Source organism: Poecilia mexicana, unplaced genomic scaffold (genome assembly GCF_051168715.1).
Source record: "Poecilia mexicana isolate PSO_F unplaced genomic scaffold, ASM5116871v1 scaffold_22, whole genome shotgun sequence".
NCBI classification, from domain to species: Eukaryota; Metazoa; Chordata; class Actinopteri; order Cyprinodontiformes; family Poeciliidae; genus Poecilia; species Poecilia mexicana.
In genome coordinates this window covers 24,731,890-24,756,274 of record NW_028263391.1, presented here as the reverse complement: position 1 = coordinate 24,756,274, position 24,385 = coordinate 24,731,890, and the positions used below count along the sequence as shown (strand labels likewise).

Below are 24,385 nucleotides of genomic sequence, written 5' to 3'. Positions count from 1 at the left end.
AAACATTTGCATCTGAGTAGGATGATTTAAATAAATGTATGATATGTGCATATTTATGCATATAATACAGCAACAGACTATTTAAAATATTTAAAATAAATGAACAAAAAGTTGTTCAAGCAACAACAGGGATGTAAACACTTGTTGAGTTTGCTGGGATCAGTGATAGAGCCTATAGTTGCTTTGATGCACTTTTTTGGGGAAAAAAGAGGAATATTGTAGTGTACTGTACTTTTTATTTTTACTAGTAGTAACTTTATTATAAAGTAATGCTACTTTTCTTGAGCAAAGTATCTGGGTCATCTAACCAATGTGACCAAAATAGTTTTAACCAAAGTTACACCAGACAGACACACACCTACAGTTTATTTTAAAGTAAGATCTCTTGCTTTCACACAAGCTTTGCTTTTCTAGTGTTATTTTCTGTCTGCACAGCCTTTTTTAGTGGATCAAGAAGAAACAGTTAACACCATATATTCATTGGAAGTACTTTCCTCTGTTTACTGAGTATTAATTTCACATTATATTGAAAAATATATATATTTGGAAAAGTGTTTGTTCTGCCTGAGCTTATTTTGTAAGTATCTTATTTGCATTTATTTATTTTTATTTTAGTTTTTGACAATAGTTTTGTCAGTATGATGACACAATTTTAAAATATTAAATCAGATGTTCTGATAGGTAGCTGTTTTACCGAACCTCTACTCACTCCATTGGAACGGTACTGTCTTGTACAGCTTTGTGCCAGTTTCTTCAAATCTTCAAACATGCCCATCACAACATGGCGGCGACGTTGAGGTACAACTGGGGCGTCAAATCTTATATCTCTGTTCTTCCACATCGACGTCAGTTCCAGTGGCGCTTGAATCGGTTTTCTCAGATTCATGAAAATCAACCTAAAATACGTCAGATTCAGACCAGCTGTTAGAAAAGAGTAAAAAACAAACAAACAAACAAACAAACAAAAAAACAATGGTTGGATTTTACGGCCCATGCAGGTTGGATTTAACAAAAACGGACTAGGGTCTATTTGGTAAACCCCGCCTTTCTTTTCATCGACGGTTTCGGCAGCCAATCATATCTTAGTGGCATTTCATAACGTTATTGTCATCCACCAATCACGGAAGAGTTCTTTGAAAAACCTGCATCTGTAACGTCTTTGTGTTGATATTTTCGGAGGATTGAGAGGTAATGTCTTTAATCTTATTTTTCTATTATTAATCTATGGCATTCACTTTGATGTGTTAGTAATAAGTTTGCCTTTTAATGCTTTCTAATAGGACGTATTTAGGACAAATCTGTTATTATGCAAACCCTGCTCACCTGCTAGCTGCGTCTCATTGTTAGCCTGAGCTAAAGAAGCATGGTCTTCTATGGTCATTTTAACGGCATGCATTTACAATAAGAGACTAGATGTGTTGGAAATGCATTGTGTTGTTTAATTCGGTTCTTAGATTATGAAATCTAACCGACATGTTGTAAATTTTGCTCGTTATTGGTAACAAAGCTTTTGTGTGCGCTAGCAGGGTCCATCTTTCGGTGCTAGCTTCCGTTGCTAGCTGACTTTAATTCATTGAACCAACATAATAGAAATAGGAAGCTAGGGAAGGCTATTTTAGTGATGATTAATGCCAAAGCTACGGAAGAGGATCAGGTAAACTAGGAAATAGAATAATATTAACTTTATTCTCATAATTATGTGCAAAATGGTAAAATTATGTCATTTATTTGTTTTTGTTACTCATCATCCAAGTATGAAAGAGGTCGTGGATGGTGATACTTTGGGCAGGAAGGGTCTCCAGTAGCAGTTAGTCTTGCTACGAATCTGAAGAGGCTTCTGACTGAACACTGTAGCTGTATGACAGTTGATTGTTATGACATGCTAACAGCTGCTAGCAGCAGAGACGGTATTCCACAGTAACATGTCATGGATGACACCAACAGTTGTTGGTGCTAATCCACCTCGCTTGTTTTTGCTGCTGCTCTCTTATTAGAAATCCGGGGTGTAGGGGGAGATGGGGAGATGGAGTGGAAAGTCAGAATTATTATTTTTTATTTTTCGCTGGTCCTGATCCTCTTCCGTACAAAGCTGATTACACAGGAAAAACGTTCTCTTTTTTTCCGTTTTCCTGACTAAACTGTCTCAAACATTTTGCCAGTGACGTTTCGAGTGTTTTTTTTTCTGACTTTGTTAGCTTGTCTTGAACCAAGTGTCTTATTAAAGGCCGACAGTGTTGTTCAGTTCGTGTGTAACCATATTTCTGGTTCTGTCTTCGTCCCTTAGTGTTTGAATGGATATTACCAGGTGTACGGAGAAATGGGTAAAACAAGACAAGGTTACTGTACCTTGGAGCTTTCATTTCATGAAACCATCACTCCCATATGCACTGTACATCGTTTCTGTCATCCAGTGAAGAGAAGTGTTATTATTTGGGGATGTATTAGTCCGACTTGCATTGTATTTTGTGTATTTATGGTTTCAAACAATAGAGCGGTTGTCTCATTACCTTTAATTTGACATTATTCTGTTTCATATCTGATTTTACTGCTGCTTGTTGAAAACTATAAACATATATATCTCTGCTGATCCATATTTGAATTAAATCCTGACTTTATTCATACTTGATCTAAAATCTATTTATAGTTGTACTGTTGTGCATGACTTTAATATTTCCAAAATAGTGCAGAAATATGAGTCGGAATAAAATAATGCACAATACATTTCCATTGCAAGATCAATTTTCTGCAATATTCATATAATTAAGAGCAGTTTTGAATTCAGTAATTGTTGGCTAGTAAATTCTAGCTTGCATTTTTCTGTGCTAATGTAATATTTAGCAGAGGAGCAGATGTGCAGAGAGACGGAACACAGATGAGAAGGAGAGGAAGAAAATAATATGCAGATATCATCGTAGAAAATTTACCAATATTATCGCCATTAAATGATTTTCTAACATTACGCAGCACCACTTCCGTCCAAAATGACTGAGATTCAGGTATTCAGGACAGTCTGAATATAGTGGGAGATGTTGGTTGGGTTTAGATTTGATTTTTGCTTAATGTTGCAAATTATCATTTTCTGCACATTTATGATGTATAGATGCTGTGCAAAAGTACTTATTTTGTTGTTCTCCGCCTGCAACTCACACTTTGTCATTCTCATCCAATATTTTGAAATATTTTTCATTTAAGCCGTTTTAAAACTTTTAAATTAGTTTCATTTCACTCTGATTGTCTTTTTCACAGTTGCCTTGTCATTGTTGCTGCTGGGTGTCCATATAATCAAATCCGTCTGTTGTTCAGGAGAGGCCTCCATCGTCTTCCATTATGCTGTCTAGCAAGAAATCAGATGCAGGCTCTTCGTCCTCCTCCTCTTCATCTTCTGTGGGAGCAGCGGGGGGCGAACGGCCACTAGGAGCCGATGTCCAGAGCGGCCCGTCCGCCTCGGCCGCTGGGCCGCTGGACCCGAAGAAGAAGGAGAGATCGTCCCCGAGCGGGGAGCCCGGCGGGCCCCCGTTCCCCCACCAGTCAGGGCCTGCAGGCGCCGACGCTGACTCGGCTGAAGTCCGCAGAACGAGTCGGCGGAAGCGAGCAAAAGTAAACATTTTAGGGTTCTGAAGCTGTAAAGGTGATAGATTAAATCTTCTTTTGAACATGCAGTCATGGCTCCTGCTAATGACCCGACTCTTTATTCAGGTGTGTTGAAGCAGACCCCCCGCCCTGTTGGCTGCAGCTTGAGGCCCCTGCTTTAAGCATTTTAGGTTTCATTGTCGTCGCGTTGGCAACTCAAAGTTTAAGCTTTGTTTCTGTATTTTGGGCAAGCCTGACATCATGAGATTTGACCTTTGACCTGCCGCCCTGGCTGAGGGAAGCAGGCCTTGCTGTGTCGATGTGTTTATTAATCAAAATGGATTCTACTTCTGAGCAACGTTTTTATATGTAACACTGAAAAAAATCCTTGTAGTTTTGAGCTTTTTTATTTTCAAAATTATAAGTTTCAAATACTATTTTTGTTGTTTTGAAAAATTATTTTCTTTAATTTCAAATATTTGCTCAGCTTAAAAGATTATTTAATTTTTTTTTCTAATTATTTTTTTCCAGTTTCAAATTTCACATAATTTTTTCAGGTTCAGATCTTCTTTTTAGTTTAAAATTATATTTGTTTCCAATAGTTTTATTTGGATTCAACATTTTTAAAGTTTGAAATCTTTTTTTTTATTCCAAAAATCTTTTTTAGATTCAAATCTCTTTTTTTTTTCAGGCTCAACCAATAATTTTCAGGTTTGAAATTTTTTTTTCAGTTTCAGTATTTTGTTTCAGTTTTTAAATATTTTTTTTCAGATTCTAATCATTTTCACAGTTTAAAAAATATTTTTTTTCTTATAGTTTAAACATAATTTTTCAGTTTTGGATCCTTTGATTTTGTCTCTTAGTTGTTTTCAGGAGTGCGACTGAAGGCCAGGGTGGCCGTCTGGAATGCCGGTTTTAATGGTGCTTTTATTGTGCCTACTGTTGCAGGTGGAGTACCGCGAGATGGACGAAAGCCTGGCCAACTTGTCCGAGGATGAGTATTACTCTGAGGAGGAGAGGAACGCCAAGGCGGAGAAGGAAAGGAAGCAGGTCATCCCTCCTCCGGCGCCGCCTCCGGAGGAGGAGAACGACAGCGAACCTGAAGAACCATCAGGTGAGTCTAACACAAGAAAACACTCACCTGTCCTATTTGAGCTCAGAAGACATTCAGCAGGATTGATTTCAGCATTAAAGTGAACCGCAGCGTCGTCTTTAGGTCTGGAAGGAGCTGCTTTCCAGAGCCGCCTTCCTCACGACAGAATGACGTCCCAGGAAGCCGCCTGCTTCCCCGACATCATCAGCGGCCCTCAGCAGACGCAGAAGGTCTTCCTGTACATCCGCAACCGCACCGTACGTCGCCTCCAGCCCGTGTCCTTTTGCTTCCAGACAGAAACGCAGCAGCAGCTTTCATGCATCACTGTCTCGTGTTGATCCCTCTCAGATCCAGCTGTGGCTGGACAACCCGAAGATTCAGCTCACCTTTGAGGCGACTGTTCAGCAGCTGGAAGCTCCATACAACAGTAAGCCATCAGAAAGATACATTTGTTATTTCTCTTTCTTTTATCCAAGAAGGAAATCTCATATTTGATGTTTTCCTTTTCTCGCAGGCGATACGGTTTTGGTTCACAGAGTTCACAGCTACTTAGAGAGGCACGGCCTCATTAACTTCGGCATTTACAAGAGAGTCAAGCCTTTACCCAGTGAGTCCATTTCTATTAATACCTGATATGTATTTACCAACAACATGATTAGTGCTGTTATTCTAAACCTTTAGAATAATCTCATGTTTTTACTGTAGTTGCATAATCTCCCACCTTTTATTTTCACTTCATCTGTTTAGTTGATCAGAATTGTTAGCTTCTAACTACGTCTATGTTTTATATTCTGTTGCTGCTCTAAAAAGTTGATTTATGATTTTCCTTTTTGCACAGTAATCATGCACTACACTGACAACAACCTCACTAAAAATCCAAACTGATTCAGAGTTTAACGCCTCTGGTTCCATTGCAGCGAAGAAGACGGGGAAGGTCATCATCATCGGCGGCGGCGTTTCCGGCCTGGCTGCAGCCAGACAGCTGCAGAGTTTTGGGATGGATGTTACAGTCCTGGAAGCCAGGGTGGGTCATTTATTAGTTAATTCAGTCAATTATTTTTACGTTTATTACTGTACAATACTATTTTTATTTGGATTACACTGTCACTTTTATATTCTATCTATAAAGTCCATGTTTTAGAAATGTGAAATAGTTTTCTGTTGGGTTGTGTTCACTGCTATTTTACTCAAACCCTCCTGTTTTTTGCATAAAGTTATGCAAAAAACAGGAGGGTTTTTTGCATAACTTTTCTGCATAATTGTGAGTTTTCTGCTGGCAAATTTTTGACAAAAATGTTCAAATGTTGGGTTTATGTAATGCTAACGCTCACCAGCAGGAGGCAGTATTTCTTACTTCATGTCAAGTTACAGTCCATAATCCATACTGTGTGTAACAAAAAGTCACATTTACCGTCATCCATAATTTAGATATTTTTTGGGGCGTTTTGTATGCAAAACAATCACAAAGTCCTGGATGTTTTGTTTAGACTTCATTATAATATGTTGTGGTTCTTTCTGCTATCATTTTAGAGGCTTTAAATAAATATGTTTCCTTTTCAAGTTGTTTTGATTTATTTTTCTGAATTTCTTTGTATTGAATTAACAATTAATTTAATCTCCGTCTGTTTTGAACCCAAAACACGTTGTGAAATTGCTGACATTCTGATTCTAACAAACTTTCAGTTTAATTTCTTTCTCACACTGTTTGCATGCAGGACCGCGTGGGAGGAAGAGTCGCCACGTTCAGGAAGGGAAACTATGTAGCCGACCTGGGAGCCATGGTGGTAACCGGACTGGGTAGGAATCTCTGAACAGCAGGAAACTTCCTGCTTCCCACTGAGTTGATCTTAAGAACCTTCATGATGCAGATGACTCGTTTTTTTTAACATCCCTGTTTTACTGTAACGACATGGAGGGCCTGCAGTTACAGGATCCTCCAGCAGGGGGAGCTGTTTGTAACCGGTTGTTGTGTTGATCAGGAGGGAATCCCATGGCGGTGGTCAGTAAGCAGGTCAACATGGAGCTGGCCAAGATCAAGCAGAAGTGTCCTCTGTACGAAGCCAACGGCCAGGCTGTGAGTATGACATCATAGTATGACATCACAGCCACAAGCTGCCCCCCGCCTGCATGTTACCCCAAAATCCCAACTCATCTAGACAGAAAATCAGTGAAAAGTTCATTTTTTGTTTTAGAAATTCAGTTAAAAAGTGAAAATGATGTTTTATACAAACATATTTATTCTTTTTATGATGATTCTGGCCTGAAGGTTGTAAAAACTCAAAATTTGAATGTTAAACCAGTAAAAATGATTTTTGATGGAGAAATGCGGTGCTGCTGAGCAGAGTGGAGGATCTGCACTCAGTACTTGGTCTGGGCTCCTTTGGCACCAGGAACTTCACCAGCTGGATCCGCCTGTGGCTCTGCTCAGGAAGCAGCGACCTTCGTCTCGTCTGGCGTCTCTTCTTCCTCATCCCATAGATTATCTGCTTCCTCTCTAGTCCAGCTAGTGATTAAATCAGATATTGGCACCAATTTCTTCTGCAAAATTAATTTTAATCTCCATACAGGTTGTTAAATGGGAGTTCTTCCTTCCACTTAACTTCCCAGTGCAATGCTTAGATGTATCAGCTGTTATTGTAGTTTTCATCTCTTTTTTTCAGTGATTTTTCTGTTTAACATAACATGTTTGAACATGTGTGTAACTGATCCTGTTGCTTTGTCTGAGCTGAACGTTTCATGTTTTTAACTCAACATGTTTCTGTTTTCTCTCCCTCCCTCTTGTCCTGCTGAAGGGTGAACGGTGCACCAGTGTATGTATATCTCTATTTACATGATTTACTCCTAACGTTGAATTAAATTATGAAGATTTTAACCATTTGTAATGCAACCATTTCACAAACATGCAGGACCAGAAACAGGCTGCAGCTTTAATTTGAGGAATGTCCAGACAAAATGTTTTTGTATAAATGATGATTTTAAATAAAGGGGCGTCTCTCAGACAACGTTAGAGAAGTTCAGTGATCCAGCTGCAGAGCTTAACGACCTGAAGCACTGTGTGTTTAATTTGTTTTCTGCTAGCATGGAGTGAGACTCACTGCCTGCTAATAAGAGAATAATCGATCTTTGCAGAGATTCTGAGGAAAAGGCCATGCTTTCTGGAAAAACTTTTTGTCAAACATATTTTAATTTCAGATTAAAAATGGTGAGGAAATTCTAAATGAAGCGACAAACAAATCTGATCTGTGTGGAAAAACAGAATTTGCTGTTAAATCAATCAACATCTTCAATTAACTGCATAATAAATTAAGTTGATAATTTAACGTTTTTCTGTTTTTATTTATTGATTTTTGTCATTTTATTATTTTAGACATTTAAAACATCTTCCACTTCCAGTTTTCAGTGTTTTTATCAAATTAAAGTTTGTTGATCTTTGAGAGGACAAACTGCATTACATTTAAAAAAAATTATAATTTATTGAAATAATTTCTGGGACAATTTATCATCCAGAAACATTTATTATCATTACTGCCTGACCTGGAGAATCAGAGTTTCCCTTAGAGCCGGTCTGACAGCAGGAAGCAGGCAAACAGATCTGAAGAACAGATCAGAAATAAAGTAACTGACGTCTGTCAGTGTGGAAAACTTTCACTAATACTAACAGATTTAAAGGATCAAGGTGTAAATATTTCAGATCTAATGATGCTCGTATCCTGATTGCTTCGTGTTTCTTTCAGGTCCCGAAGGAAAAAGACGAGATGGTGGAGCAGGAGTTCAACCGGCTGCTGGAGGCGACCTCCTACCTGAGCCACCAGCTGGACTTCAACTTCCTCAACAACAAGCCGGTTTCACTGGGCCAGGCGCTGGAGGTGGTCATCCAGTAAGAACCACACAGACTTACTGGGAGCACTGGAAGAGTGCATTGCTGCTGAAACAGTGACATAAGGACAGGCGGCTCACTCACAGACACTTTATTTGTTTTTAATTAGTGAAAAATTCTTACAAACTGATTAAAATCTTATAGTGCAAAATGTTTGATGCATTTTTTAATAACCAAACGAGCCAAAAAAGATTAACAAATTAGGTTAAATTTTATTTTATTGGTCAAATTTGCTGAATCCTTTTACATGGCTGTTCATTGATTCACATTCAATCAAAAAATCAAAAAATTATGAATTATTTCAGTTACGGCGTGCTTAGTTCTTTACTGATCAGTGACAACAGATTGATTTATATAAATTGTTTGTGATTTTTCAATTGTTTTTGATATTATATTGCTTTGGCCTGTAATTATGACTTTACAATTTTGACCCGTGTGACAAAAACATTTGGACACTACTGGTTTAGATCAAAGCATATGAATGGTCTAGAATGGCCTAGTCAAAGTTTAGCTAGGATTCCGTGGAAAGACGAACGCTGATGTTCACTGATGTGCAGAGTTGGTAAAGATGAATCCTAAAACACGTGGTATTGCAGTAAAACCTGGTTCTACAAAGAATATAAATGCACTCCACACTTTTCAGATATTTTGTAGAAATGATTATAAATAGTCTAAAAAATGTTTTAAAAATACACAAATGTTTGTGGATGAAACATCAGACAACGTGAAGAACTTTGAGAAGTATGTGAAACATCTCTTCCTCTGTGTGTGTGTGTGTGTGTGTGTGTGTGTGTGTGTGTGTGTGTGTGTGTGTGTGTGTGTGTGTGTGTGTGTGTGTGCGTGCGTGCGCGCGCGCGCGCGCAGGCTGCAGGAGAAACATGTTAAAGACGAGCAGATTGAACACTGGAAGAAGATCGTTAAGACTCAGGAAGAGCTGAGAGATCTCCTCAACAAGGTTAGCATCAGTGGTTAGCAGCATCCGTCGGCTCTGCAGCCTGAGCTAACCACCTGGTTTCTCCTCTCAGATGGTTTCCACTAAGGAGCGTGTCAAGGAGCTCCACCAGCAGTACAAGGAAGCGAGCGAAGTGAAGCCGCCCAGAGACATCACTGCTGAGTTCCTGGTGAAGAGCAAACACCGAGACCTGACGGCGCTCTGCAAGGTAACGCCGTGAGATCAGTGGATGGATGACGTGAAGCTGCAGGAGGAAAGCTGGTCGTGTTGGTAGTTTGTATCTGAATTAGAGCAGAAACCAGCAGATCAGGATGTACGGCTCAGAGGACGTTAATGCCATGCTGTCTAAGAACCCAGACGAGCCGTTTTAAGTGGTTTAGTCTCCTGCTTGGATGTATTATTAGGGAATGTTGGTGTTTTATTTCTGGTGCGGATAAATCACCTCTCTGTGTGGTTTAAACACAGCTGCTATCTGAACCAGAGACTGAAACCACTTCAAGGCTTCGCATCGCGCTCCGCCGGCCCTCTTGTCTGCAGATCTGTTTACACTTTCTGAGCGAGGCGGATGGAGTCTGTGTGCAGCTGAGTGGATTTATTACCCCTCCATGAGCTAGACCGCGGCTCTTTCCTGGGATTCCTCCCACAGTCCGCGTCTCTGCTGCAGCCTGTCCTGACCTTTGGACGGTTCTTCCAGTTTGTGCTGGAGGGACGAACAGGTTGAGTCAGCCGTTTCTGCGTGACCTGAAGCTCTGTGGGCGTGGACTCGCCACACACCCTCAGCTAGTTTCAGGCTCTGAACTGCAGCTCGACTCAGCCTGAAACGACTGAAACGTGTTTACAGTGACAGAATGACAGAAGGTAGAGAAAATGACTCCTTTATGAATGAAAGTGAAGAATCACTTGAAAGTGTCTGAAAAAACCTGAATACACCATCCCCAAAATGAAGCATGGCGGTGGCAGCATCATGCTGTGGGAAGCTTCTCACAGTAGCAGTAAATCAGTGAATCGCATGATCAATTAAAAAGAGCTTAATAATTTTCTTTAGTGTGATTTATTGTTTTCTTCTTTTCTCTCAAAGAGGAAAACAACCAGTCAGTTTTGTTTAGAGAGACTTTATAATTAGTTTTATTTGTTGTTTTTATTAATTTATTTTGGATATTTAAAATTCAGATACCAACTCTTATGGTAGCAGACTCTCAGTAAAGATGGGATTTAATGTGATGTCCTGAAGAAAGATGGAGTAAAGAATAAAAAATGTCTTTTACACACCTAGAACATCCTTTTTGCCTCTCCACACTGCCCCTGGTGGTCTGGAGTGAGTTTGTAGTGTTTTACAGAAGCTCTTTTTTTGTTTTGTTTTGTTGTTGTCCATCCAGTCTTTAAGCTTCGATTATTTTCCAAAGATGAATGGAGAAGTTTCAGATGTAATAATTAGAGGTGTGCCGATCGATCGGTCACCGATCATAATCGGGCCGATTTTCGTGAAAAAGTGCATGATCGGTGATCGGCGATCATTGGCTCTTTTACCGATACCGATCACCTGCTTCTCATTTCCAGCCTGCCTGTGCAGCTGGTCTCCTCTTTCCTTCACTGTGCAAACGCGCAGCAACAAATCCTAAGCGATGTGGAACTATAACGCACTGAGTGAATGGGGAAGTTTGCTGCGTGTTGCTGCGGAAAATTGAAGCACGTCAAAATGCATCAACACAACGAAGCTAATACGACATAAAAACAGTGCCATACTTGAGGAGTTTGGCTACATCGAGGCTCACTGCAGTAAAAAAGACATACGGAGGATCAGACAGCAGGTAAAGCAGCGCACAGCTACAAACACTCACCCGGATTAGCATGACGGTCAGAAAGCTAAACAAATAACCCGCAAAATTATTTAAATCTTCGAGCTGCGATGTCAGACGCTGGTTCTGCTCTCCTGTTGAACCGCTGCTACGCTACAGGTAGTAATATTTCACAGACGGAGCTTCGCTTCTGCTCCACCTGGTAGTGACTCTCACACCGAATCTCTGCTTAAAGCTGCAGCATCTAACTTTAAAAAAATACATTTTACATGCATATTAAAACTTTCGCTGTCCTAACATGAGACAGATAATCTCTAGAAAAAATAATCGATCTCCTCCCTGTTCTGCATAATTACTCCGCTCAGTCAGAAACAGCCAATCAGAGCTAGCAGTAATCAGCTAGCCGCCATGCTATCAGGAAGTTTTCATTCAGTAAATCTGGATTGTTTATTGTAATGGATCCTGTTTTTGCCTTTGAATGTTAAGGTTTATACTTGAATTTTTTTTGGCAATGTTGAGAGGTTTTATTTTGACTCTTTGCGTTATTTAGCCTCTTCAGAGCCTTCATATGTTATCAGTCTGTTAAAGGTAGTTTTATCAATAGCAGTACAATTTGCACAATGCCTGTTTTGTTTAGTTTTCTTCTTGGAAAAAGTTATTAAAAACAAGTTTTTGTCTAAATTAAGGTGAATTCATGGTTCCTTTTTCCACATAATGTAACCGGTAGTGCTTATGATAAAAACTAAATAAATAATAATTATGTGATCGGTATCGGTGTATTGGCCATCATGGGTGATCGGTATCGGTATCGGGAGGAAAAAACCTGATCGGCACATCTCTAGTAATAATGAAACATGGCGAAAGGAGTAAACCGTTCATTTTTATACTTTCCTGACAAACATGCGACTTTTCTGCCTCTGTGTGTGAGAATGTTTCTCTGCTGCTTTAAGACGAGTTTTATCAGCCCTTATACTGTATGTTAGTATTTATTCCTACCAGGAAAGTTGCTGTTTGGATGCATCAGCCTCTTATCATCAGTGTTAAATAATGAGTGTGGCTGTTTGTGTAGGAGTACGATGAGCTGGCGGAGATGCAGGTGAAGCTGGAGGAGAAGCTGCAGGAGCTGGAGGCCAACCCCCCCAGGTGAGACGCCTCTCACTGCTGCTCACTCTGGTTAAACTTTTTCATTTATCAGTCATGTAACTTCATGTTTTTACTGCTGTATCCTAGTTTATCAGTAGTTTAACGTTGGCAGCAGCGTTGTTGGAATGCAGTCGCCTCTACATCGTGTTTCTCCTTCTTTCCCACAGCGATGTTTACCTTTCATCCCGGGATCGGCAGATCCTAGACTGGCACTTTGCCAACCTGGAGTTTGCCAACGCCACTCCCCTCTCCACCCTGTCTCTGAAGCACTGGGATCAGGTAGCGACACGTCCAACCCGCCAGCTCTCTGGCGTTCCCAGGACTTTATCGGTGTGAGACTCTGCTCTGTGTCGCCTCCTCAGGACGACGACTTCGAGTTCACCGGCAGCCACCTGACGGTGCGGAACGGCTACTCGTGCGTCCCCGTGGCACTGGCCGAGGGTTTGGACATCAAGCTGAACACGGCGGTGCGGCAGGTCCGATACACGGCGTCCGGTACGTTCTGCCGCACAACAATCCGAAACAGGAAGTAGACTTCATCCAGATGTGCATTGAGAGGTTTCCATCTTGTCCCGCTGCAGGATGTGAGGTCATCGCCGTCAACACGCGCTCCACCACGCAGACCTTCATATATAAGTGCGACGCCGTCCTGTGCACGCTGCCGCTGGGCGTGCTGAAGCAGCAGCCGCCCGCCGTCCAGTTTGTCCCGCCGCTGCCGGAGTGGAAGACCTCGGCCATTCAGAGGATGGGCTTTGGGAACCTCAACAAGGTCAGATGTCCCAGCAGTCCATGTGATCACAGAACATCACATGGTTTATTTGCACTGATGCATAAATGTGAGTTTATTGCAAATCTTCTGCAAAAATGGTGAAAAGCAACAAGTTCATGTGATGCCAAGTCCCACCTGCAGGGGGCAAATTGTACCCAATCTGTCTGCTAATGTTTTTTACTCTTTTTAGAAAAATTATTGCAAATTCTCTTTAAATATTTCTAAAAGGTTACACAAACCATAACCAAATATTTATTTTAGAAAAAAAAAACATTTAGCTTCATAAATATTTAATTAAATATTTAGTTTTCAAACTAAATGGTTAGCTAGCTCTGAGCTAAGTAGCTTAGCTTGAAACTAAATATTTTGTAATGCTGACAAAATATGTAGCTTCAAAGTAAATGGTTTAGAAACTAAATATTTGTTGACGTCAGTTTTATTTATGAAGCATTTAAAACCAGATGTTAACTGCACCAAAGTGCTGCACAGTATTCATAAAACAGAAATTAAAACAGACAGGGCAAGTAAATCACAAAGTCAGGCCTTATGGAAAAACTAAAGAATAAAAATGAGTTTTAAGAAGTGAGTTAAAGTGTTCCAGATCTAATGTGAAACGGCAAGTTGAATTGTACGTGCAATATTTAGCTCTCTAAATATTTAATGAGCAGTTTAACTACTTCCCTCTGTGTCTTTTTATAAACATGTTGCTCTTTTTGAAACCCTGCAGCAGTTTGACCCCAGCAGGGATCCGTGTAGGAATGAGGATGGAAGAGATGGAGCCCATATTCACCAGTTTAAATTGATAAAGTTGTTTTTAAAATACGATCAAGTATGTTAAATTAATAAAGAAGTGAGTTATTGTTGTGATGCGTTTTGCAGTTTTTTGAGTTCTTTTTTTACAGTGAAACTAGTAACTTAGTTTTCCTCCATGATCCGGGCCCGGAGTAGAGCAGGACTGGTTCTGGTTCTGGTTCTGGTCTGAGGCAGATCTGTAATCTGCTGCTCATTCTGCATCACTGCTGTCCTTCCTGCTCCGGCTCCAGTCGCTGCTGCAGCAGAGAGTGCTGCATTATTATGCAATCCGAGCTGCTTGCTCCTGGTTTCCCCAGCAGAGGGAGCTCTTCTCTGCTCTGCTGCAGGAATAAACCTGTTTTAAATGAAGTTTTTGTTGTTTTGTGGCTTGTGTGTGCTGGAAGGTGGTGCTGTGCTTCGACCGGGTCTTCTGGGATCCGAGCGTCAACCTGTTTGGTCATGTCGGCTCCACCACCGCCAGCCGGGGCGAACTCTTCCTCTTCTGGAACCTCTACAAAGGTGAGATGAGATCATGTTCTCGCTCTGCAGGCTGCTGACGTTCTGTGTTCACCTGAAACCGACCGCTCCTCCCGCAGCGCCCATCCTGCTGGCCCTGATGGCCGGAGAGGCGGCCGGCATCATGGAGAACATCAGCGACGACGTCATCGTCGGGCGCTGCCTCGCCATTCTCAAAGGGATATTTGGGAGCAGCGCCGTGCCTCAGGTAGAGACGCCGCCATTTTACACAGAGCGGGAAAAAAAGTGAAAATTTGCAAGAGGATTCAGATGAAACGCAAAAATTTTCCAGAAAAAAATGTGAAAATTTGCAAGAAATAAAACAAAAAATCATTAACTGCAGAAATTTTATTTGGTTTCAACTTTTGAAACTCCAAATTTTCAATTTTTTTTTCTGAGATTATTCTCAAAATTTTAGTTTTTTCTAAGAAATTTTTGACTTTGAAACTTACAAATTTCCAGATTATTTTCTATAACACGTCTCACATTAATGTCAATTTCTGAGTTTATTTTAGCAAATTTTCTACTTTTCAACCCCAGAAATGTCACATTTTTTTCTAGAATATTGATATTAATATGAAAATTGTTGCATTTTTTTATTAGCATGTTTTTAACTTTTAGTTGAGTTCTAGTAGTACATTTTTACTTTTTAAACTAAAACAATTCCAATTTTTTTTTGGTCTACAAAATTTGTGCAATTAATCTAAAAATTTCTATTAATTTTTTCGACTTTGGAAGCTCAGAAATTTCCACTTTTCTTTTTTTTTTTTTTTTTTTTTGGTAAATTTATGCCAAAAATCTTCCTCCTTTTTCTGTTTTCCATCTATATTGGCCCTTATGTGCCTCCATAGGCAGGACTTTCAGTTTTCCCTCCTTCCTATTCATATGTGACTTTATTTCCTGAGGAATTTGTTCCTGAATGGACCCTCAGAACCAGAACCGCGGTCGTGCCTCTCAGACCGAGCCGGGTCCAAACCGCCGTCATTACGACTCATTTGCTTCTGGTTTCAAGTGGGAGGAAGGAATGCGCATGAAGGCCGGCGCTGGAGCTGCTCCCCGTCCAGCTGTTCGCCGCTGCCTGCATCATGGAAAGTCTTTAAACTGTTGTTGTTGTTGTCTGTTGCCATGGCAGCCGAAGGAGACGGTGGTGACGCGGTGGCGGGCCGACCCCTGGGCCAGGGGCTCGTACTCGTACGTGGCGGCCGGCTCTTCGGGTAACGACTACGACCTGATGGCCCAGCCCATCACGCCCGGCCCGGCCATCCCAGGAGCCTCACAGGTGGGAGGGGGCGTGGCTTACTGGGAGTACTGGGAGAGGGAGGGGTGGCATCCCAGCAGTTAATAACCAGCAGATGTTTGCCAGCTGTTGGGATGTTGCCATGCCGATTACTGTGAACAAGGCGAATTTTTATGTTCTCACTTAAAACTACCAAACTGAAGTATTCACACTCTTTCAACTTGTCCCGTTTTCTGAAGTTAAAACCACAAAACGTCACATTTATTAGGATTTTATCAGAACTGAATCAATTAATTGTGATTAGATTATTTTTTAAATAATCTTCAGTAATCGATTAATCGTTAACTGGAGCATGACAAACTCAAAGAAAACAGTATTTGCCAAACCTGTACAAATATTCTCATACATTTTAAATTAAAAGGAATGTTGTTGCGTTTTAGGCAATAAAATGTTTATTTTCTCTTTTAAAAAAGGAATCAAATTGTTTATTTGTATTTTGCTATGTTTTTCTATTAGTTTGTAAATAAAGGCTCAGGTGTTTAAATGAAAAATGTTCCAATTTTTTAAATCTGAATAATCATCAGAATAATTGATTCAAGGTTTAGATTGAAAAATATTCATGTTAGGACGGCCTAGTCAAATCCAGGCCTAAATCCACCTGAAAACAGACTCAAAAACTGACGTCCAATCTGATGTTTTACAGCTAGAATCCCAAACGATTGATGGGGAGATCTGATTACAACAAATAATCAGCCCATTTTTCCTTTAATGTTCATATTCACACCTGAAACGGATCTGAACCTCCGACCCCATTTACCCAGAATGTCTGAAAACCACCTGGTCATGTTAGACCAGCAGGTTTGGTCAACAACGTCACTGCTGCCAACTCAGCAACTTTTTAAGAAAATATAATCAGAATCAGGTTTTTGAAGATCTGCCAGAAATCTGCAATCGATGCCCTGCTAATTTCAAACTTCTGTCATTTTCCTCCCACTTCACAGCAATGAGCAACTTTGCTGTCTGTCACATTAAATATTATTGATTTATTGATTCTTCATTGATTGAACTCGTAAACGTTTCCCTCCTCAGCCCGTCCCTCGGCTCTTCTTCGCCGGCGAGCACACCATCAGAAACTACCCGGCCACCGTTCACGGCGCCCTGCTGAGCGGCCTGCGCGAGGCCGGCCGCATCGCCGACCAGTTCCTGGGCGCCATGTACACGCTGCCCCGACAGGCCACGCCCACCGCCACCACCAACCCTCAGCAGGCGCAGCCCGCCGCCGCCGTCTGAGGCGCCGCCGCGTAGCTCAAGCATTACGACAAAACCCAGCTGGGCTGAATATGAAGACTGTGAAATCACCCCAGAAGTTCATTTCTTTCAGGATTCTGGGATTCTGTTTGGTTCCTGCAGTTTGGACCCGTCTGAAATTTGATTTGATCGGTTTTCCAAGTCGGGATGAGAATGGAAAAGACTCATTATCTAAAAAAAGATCATTTTTATTGACATTCAGATAGTGACCTGTACTTAAACCTGGAGTTTGTGCTTTGAGTTACTGACAGAAACACTCACTGTAAAACCAAAAGAAAGGACATTTCACAGTTTATTTTTACACCAGAGCCAAGATCTAGCTTTAGTTTAGAACCAGAACAAACTTCCGTGAAGCAAAGAAGTTACTGATCACAAACTGATTTAAAGGAAAGGATGAGATAATTCACTCCAGGTTCTAAACTGTGGAATAGCCCTTTATAACAGATCTAGAAGCCAGCTTCAGTGATGTTTTTAATGTGTTTATGGAAAAACTGATTAGAACCCAACAAGATCTCATAAAAATAATGGAAATCATCCATTATTTAGAGTCTGGAAAAGCTCTTGTAGGAACCCTGAAGAATCCCGATTTATAGTAAATCCATCAGAAATAAAGCAGATAAATGGGATTGCTTGAGGTAAATATGATTCATTTTTGACCTTATGTATTTTTTTGTCTCCAAGTTGAACTCTGAACCTAAAATGTGAGGAAATTTCCAGCTGCACTGAAACTGAAGACTTTTCCTTCTGTTACACTAGAACATGTTGGAGCTGGAGCCGTTTGCCTTCAACCTGGAGCTTGGATCAGTTTGACTCTGAGCTGGAAAAAATGTGCTTTTGTTTAAAGAAATCAATTTTTGTTAACTTTTAAGTTTTTTTTTTGTTGAGACTTTTTTCTTTAAATATTAAATGTTTTTTTTTTTATAAAAAGGACCAACATTAAAGTGTCGTATTGTGGGATTTCTTAAAACACTGGTCTGTTTTGAGCCGCAGCGTGAAGTTAATTTTTCTGATTAACTGTTTTCTATAGATCAGTGAAGCAGAATGGTTTCTGGTGTCGCTTCATTTTGGGTGAAATGTGTCATTTACAAAAGAGGACATTTCACAGTTTATTTTTACACCAGAGTCAGAAATTTGGGTTAGCCTGTCAAAAGAAAAAACTGGGTGTTCATTTGTTGCCATATTTTTATGTTATTCGTTTGTAGATGTCGGTTTCAAACAAAATATTTAATTACCAAGTCAAAATTTCAGTTTGCAAGCTTGCAACATAAAAATTTGGCTTGCTATCTAAATAAATAGCTCTGGGCTAAGTATTAACTAGTTAGCTTGCTTATTAAATATTTATGAAGCTAAATAGTTTTGAATATCTTGCTAAATATTTAGTGCACAAGCTAGTAGTTTGGAGATAGTTTGCTTTTGTAGAGCTAAATTTAAGTTTAGCTTTGAGCTAGCCAAATTTACAAGCTAATGTTTAGCTAGCCCAGAGCTAAATAGACAGGTTGGCGCTCAAGTTAGCTTATTAAATATCTATAGATCTAAATATTAAGTACAAGTATTTAGCTCTGTTAAATGTTAGCTAGCTTGGAGCTAAACAGTTAGCTTGCTCATTACGTTTTTATGGGGCTAATTATTTAGCTCTGAGTTTGCCAAATATTTTATTTACAAGCTAAATAGTTCCAAGTTACAATTTCGCTTCAAACTAAATATTTAGGTCAAGAAGTCCGTTTCTGCCGTTTCACAGTTTTGTGGGAGTTTTTTCCCAGATGAGTGGAGCACAGCAGCATTCAGCTTCTCCATGTTTGGTTCTGGTCCTGCAGAGAATCATTTTCCTTCCGCTTTGGAATAAAATCCCAGTAAATGAGTCTGGTTTCCGGTCGGTGTGAATACTTCTGCACAGACAGGGAACATGATGTTCAGAAACAGGTTGGGCTGGGTTCCCTGGGAGCAGAAGATGATCAGCAGATTGAGGTGTAGCTGTTTTTAAGAGCGGCGTTATGTGCTGACTTGGCATTCCTCAGCAGCTTGTGGCTTTGCCTCTTTGAACCCGAACAATTTGCCTGCTTGCTTATTCTGCACGCAGTCAGCTGTTGTTCTCCCTCTCTCTCACACACACATGCATAAACGCTCCGATTCCGACAGTAAGCAGAAAAACAGAAGTGGACATAACACAGACGTGTTGCAAACAGGTTGGTTTTTTATTTTTATTAGAATACATATGGTCTGCTGTACAGCTGGCAGCTTTAAAGAGGCCTACATGCAGAGTGCGGTACGGGTAAAACATGCACATCGTTTAAATCTAAAGCTGAGAGGGGTAAAAAATAAAAAAAGCATCCTCATTCAGCCCACCTGGCTCCACTCAGATCCAGTAATAACTCAGAGAGTTTGTCTTGTTTAAAACTGAGGGAGAGGAGGGATCCAGTTAAAAATATCATCCTTTAATTCTCATTTCTTGTTAGATTATTTCGCAATTTACATTTATATACATATACATGTGTGAGGAGAGAAGGGATCTGAATGCTTTCATCAGATGTAAAAACCCTGAATTTCTGAGGGAAAGCAGAGTAGATCTGAGGCTGGAGAACCAAATGGTCCGTCTTTAACAGAAACAATCTGCTCTGATTAAAAACGCCACTTTCACTTTTAATAACAAACAAACAAACAAACAGCGAAAGCCTCTCTCCTCTCTGACCTGTGAGAAAACGCTCATGTTTAGCAACCAGAACACAAAACGGACTCTCCAGGAGTGTAAGAGCAACGACGAAGATAAAAAAAAAATCAAGATGGACAAATACTTAATATAGTTCAACAATAAGGCCCACTTTACAAAATTACACATTTCTCCTTAAATAAAATCTATCCAATATAGACTCAAAAATAACATTTTGTTTAACAAAGAAACAAAACCGGACACAGAAAACCCCTCAGAGTGAGCATCTCCCCTTTAATCCAGCATCTTGGAGACAGATCATCCGTCAGCATGGAGGGTTGGTAAATGTAAACCGTAAATACTGTGGAATGATTTTGGCACAAAGTTAAAAAACAAAAAAGAAACACAAATGATTATGATTCCTGTAGTTCTGCAGCAGTTTTCCCTGTTTTGTTTTTTTAGCAATGGTGAAAACACACAGCATGTCCGGAAAAGCAGGACGTTTTTCTGACCGTTACGTTGAGTTCCTGTCGGATTCCTTCAGGAAAAGTGGAGCGAAATGTCCTGACGTCAGCGCACAAAAACCTCCGCCTCACATTCCTGACACCCGGCATGAAACAGCAGCAGCTTCAGGGGATTTAATCCCAAACTGGAGCTTCAAAACATCCCAGCAGCCCGTCACCATGAGACCGGAACCGGTTCTGATCCAAAGGAACAGGAGTTCACATCCATCCGCAGGAAAACAATGACTCATTTTGGATTTGAAATGATCCGACTGGGTCTTAAAAACACTAAAATGTTACCACGTATTTTTAATTTCTGATGCAAATATTTTAGTAAACTAGAATTAGGCGAAAACTAACTTACAATAAACTTTTTAGCAAGAAAATAATTCTTTAATCTTGATTTAAAACGGTAATATTTCACATAAAACGTCTTGAAAAATGTTAAATAAGTACTTTTAAATAAATATTAAGGAATTATTTATTAAAAATCTCATATCTTGCTGAAAAGTTGCTTTTTTTGTTTTCTCAGTTCAATTGAACTAATATATTTCCACTAGAAACTAAAAAGTACTTTTGATTTTAGATTTTTGCAGTGAAAAACAAAACACTCAATGAAAAAATTGCTATAAGTTATTTTAAGAAAATGAAAAGTTTGAGTTTAGTTTCAAAATGCACTTATAAGCGCTTTCTAATCGTTCATCCAAATATTAGTGGAATCTTTTTAATCTGAGCTTTTCCGGTAAATTCAGATGAAAATGACAAAAGCAGATGATGAGGAACTTTATACGATGGCCAGACACTCGATCCGCTCGCGTGTTTAAATCAACGTCTCCCTCCCGCTTTTAGAAGCCCTGAGTCAAGACACAGAGACAGGATTAGACGCCGACCTCTGACCTTTCAGCCACGCCAGGAGCTGCTTCACACAGAGGGACCAGAAAAAGACTCTGGATGTCAGGAAAAAATACAAAGATAGAACGGCTCGACTGTAAAGTCAGCAACACGGCCACAAATCCAAAAATGGAAAAAACAAAACATGGCAACACGAGTTACACTGCAAAAACACAAAATCTTACCAAGTATTTTAGTGTACTTTTTAGTGCAAACATTTTGCTGCTTGAAATAAGATGAAATTAACTTACAAGTAACTTCTCAGCAATAAATATGTTTTATTTTAATTAGATAATTCCTTAATATTCATGAAACCATTCCAGTTTCAAAGGCAGATTATTTCACTTAATGACCTGGGAAAATTTTTTATTGTATATAAAATAATCTGCCAGTGGAACTAGAACTTTTTCATAAATATTAAGGAATTATTTAATTAAAATAAAAACATAGTTACTTGCAAGTTACTTGTATATTCATTTTGTCTTATTTTAATGGTACTAAGATGTTTTAATGTGAATCCTAACAGTTTGACTCGGGTGCATCGGGATGATCGGTTCAGAAACCATAAAGTGTCGTCGTGGCAACGGGCTGGGCTCCAACCGGACCAATCGGGCTGCAGCGTTTCATTTCATGGAGAACTCGCGTCGCTTCGTTTAATAAATCTGATCATTTCCGTCTGAATCCAGAACCGGTGTTCCGTTTGAAACTCCCTCTCCATGTTCATCGCGTTTCAGCGAGTTTTTCCCCACCTGACCCCGAGAAGGAACAGGAAGCGAATCACAAAAAAATAAACAAAAAAATAATAAAATGATCCCAATTTCGCCGATTGTTCCTTTAAGCAGCGTGCATACCGAGTCGCATGCCGAGTCGCAGCCTTCAAGTGCTTTTCTTTTTCTACTTACAGCCATGCAGCCAGCAGCCATTATGCGGCGCTGCTGGATCCTTCGCTGCGCTCCAGGTTGTTTGTATGCATGAGAAGAAGAGGAAGAAGAGTTGGGGCTGATGGAGTAACAGGATTCCTGCTTTTGGTCACATGGGAGGGAGGTGGTTTGGTTCTGCAGGACAATCCGGCGCAGAGTGTGGGGGGGAGAGGAGAAACATTATGACATCATAACACATCCAACAGGAAGTAGAAGAGGAAGCAGAGGCTGATCCAGAGGGATCCTCCAGTTCACTTGGCGCAGGTGATCGGGTGGCATGGCTGCTGGAAAGCTGGCTCAGAGCTGAACGGAGAGCTGCCGAGGAATAAATACAGCAACATTAGATTAAAATGCTTCAGATTAAAAATAATCTGAAATAATTTACAGACAAATAATTCAGCTCATTTGGTGACAATTATGGGAAAATATGTTTTATTTTGAGTAAACTTCCAGAAAATAATCTCCTGAAATAAAGATGATAATATTAATTAAACGGTAGTTTGGAGGAAATTATCACAGAAAAATATAAATTTAATGATGCAAAAATTAAATTTTCTGAGTTTTTCTCTTTAGCTTGACCTGAAGCTGCTTCACATTGAGATGATTTACTTTTAATTCATCTTAAAATCACAAACATCACGTAGTGCACAATTAAAAGAGGAGGAGATACAAATAATTTATGGCTTTTAAAGTTTTCATGAATAAAATCTGAAAAGTGTGGCATCCATTTCTATCCAGATCCTCTACTGATGCTGTGGGGAAAAAACATTTTTTGCAGCAACCTGATTGGTTAGAGCTGATGGGAAGATGGATGGAGTTAAATCCAGAAAGAAAAATGACCAACAATCATGATTTACACCAGAGGTCTTCAACATAGGGGCTGTGGCCCACAGGGGGGACGCAGAAGAGCTGCAGTAGGGTCATGAAATTTCTGATTGGATTTTTTAATTCTTTATTTTTTCAAACTTCAAGTTATGACTTTAAATACATATTAACATTAATTCAACATATAACAAAATAATAGGCATAAAATTATGTATTTCAGTCAAAAATATGTCAGCTTGTCTGTTCAGTTTGTTAAAAGTGCAAAAACATTGAAGACCCCTCAAAGGAGATGTCTGAATGACCTAGTCAAAGTTCAGATTGGTTTAAAGACTTATAAATATATATTTTCTCCGTCAAATCTGACCAATAAAACAACATTGATCCAGTTTGTAGCTTTAAAGTGACGAAATGTGAAAAAGTTTTTCAAAGTTTTTAAAAGTTCAACATTTCTGAACCGTCTAGAAGTAAATCTCCTCTGACCTGCTTCCAGCCTAGCGATGCTCCGACTGACAGTGGCTCCAGGTTCTGCTTCCTGCTCCGGTTCTCCCCTCCGTCCGGGTCGCCGGCGCCGGGCCTCGGCCGGACCACGGCTCCCCGCCTCGGGTCGCGGCGCCACCCGCCTTGGTCAGCCGGTCATAGGAGGCGCCAGGCTGCGGGTGGCGCCTCCAAGAAGCCGGGCTGCTGCACGGGTTCAGAGCCGGGTCCGGGGCATCTTTAGCCTGGAAGAAAGGAGGTCAGAGGTCAAAACACAGCCAGACTAAAGCTCTGGGTTCGTTGAAGCAGATTGGTGTGTTACGGGCAATGAAGCAGAATTAAAAGAATAAAAAAATGTTTGTTTTAAAGTAAAAAATCTGCAAGATAAAACTCAGAAATTTTCTAGAAAAAAGTGGACATTTCTGACTTTCAAAAGTCAAAAAGTTTACACTTAGTCAGAAATTTCAAACTTTCTAGAAATTTCCAGATTTTTTTTCTGCAACTAATTAGAAGATTTTCTTATTTTTTTCTGAGATTAATAAAAGAAAAGTTGTATTTTCTTTCTGTGAAAATTTCCACTTCAAATCCAGAAATGTTCTTGTTTTTTCTAGACATTTTTTTGACTAATCTGAAACAGTTTTTCTTCTAAAACTTGTAGAGCTCAGAAATGTCTGTTTTTTGTAGGAAGTTTTCTCCTGTGTTTTCTCTGAATGGCCCTGATGCGCCATGTTTATGGAACATAAACGGCCTGTATAGAACAAGGAGAGATCAGTCTTTAATGTGTGGTTTTGTTTAAGCGGATTGGAACATAAACAGATCCGTATTTTCTCCTCCAGTTGGGATGTTTCTCATATGTGGCTATTAAACACAAGCTGCTTGGTGTGCGACACAGAAAGTCTGCCAGGGGAAAAATTCCCAACCAAAAACCCCAAACATACCCCAAGCTGAGAGATTTATAATTTTGGTGGGCTGACTAGAAAATAAAGCCCAAGTTACTAGCTTGCGGCTGCAGCCTCGGCACGTTCCCCGCTCGTCGCCCTGGTAACCCCGGTAACCCCGGTAACCCCGGTGCAGG

General features: G+C 40.0%; 2 protein-coding genes across 6 annotated transcripts in view; one reads left to right on the top strand and one right to left on the bottom strand.

Moving 5' to 3' along the window:
• The first annotated feature begins 1,091 nt into the window (after nt 1–1,091).
• kdm1a (lysine (K)-specific demethylase 1a) lies at nt 1,092–18,020 on the top strand. Of its 4 annotated transcripts, none has more exons than XM_088002627.1 (21): nt 1,092–1,188; nt 3,304–3,597; nt 4,516–4,684; nt 4,775–4,920; nt 5,012–5,090; nt 5,178–5,270; nt 5,581–5,687; nt 6,379–6,460; nt 6,643–6,737; nt 7,456–7,473; nt 8,398–8,540; nt 9,405–9,495; nt 9,566–9,700; nt 12,358–12,431; nt 12,599–12,710; nt 12,794–12,926; nt 13,013–13,200; nt 14,397–14,511; nt 14,589–14,716; nt 15,641–15,787; nt 16,835–18,020. In XM_088002627.1, exons 2-21 carry the CDS (start codon nt 3,328–3,330, stop codon nt 17,033–17,035), a joined length of 2,526 nt encoding a protein of 841 aa, XP_087858753.1. In that variant the 5' UTR covers nt 1,092–1,188; nt 3,304–3,327; the 3' UTR covers nt 17,036–18,020. The 4 variants fall into 4 exon arrangements, with proteins under 4 accessions (XP_087858753.1, XP_087858757.1, XP_087858755.1 ...); XM_088002631.1 differs by having other exon boundaries at nt 1,093–1,188; nt 4,519–4,684; nt 4,787–4,920; XM_088002629.1 differs by having other exon boundaries at nt 1,093–1,188; nt 4,519–4,684.
• A 1,204-nt stretch (nt 18,021–19,224) lies between these two features.
• Nucleotides 19,225–24,385, bottom strand: part of luzp1 (leucine zipper protein 1) — a 40,681-nt gene continuing 35,520 nt past the window's right edge. For both annotated transcript variants that reach the window (XM_015004713.2, XM_015004711.2), the window contains 2 exons: nt 23,317–23,555; nt 19,225–22,326 (listed from right to left, as the gene is read on the bottom strand). In XM_015004713.2, coding sequence (XP_014860199.2) covers nt 23,328–23,555 — 228 coding nt within the window. In that variant the 3' untranslated portion in view covers nt 19,225–22,326; nt 23,317–23,327. The remainder of the gene's footprint in view (nt 22,327–23,316; nt 23,556–24,385) is intronic.

Excerpts from the sequence above, each read along its gene's own strand:
- kdm1a (XM_088002627.1), top strand. The coding sequence starts at position 3,328 with ATGCTGTCTAGCAAGAAATCAGATGCAGGCTCTTCGTCCTCCTCCTCT. Across the intron at positions 4,921-5,011 it reads TGTACATCCGCAACCGCACC|ATCCAGCTGTGGCTGGACAA; the intron begins GTACGTCGCCTC and ends GATCCCTCTCAG. Across the intron at positions 5,688-6,378 it reads TTACAGTCCTGGAAGCCAGG|GACCGCGTGGGAGGAAGAGT; the intron begins GTGGGTCATTTA and ends GTTTGCATGCAG.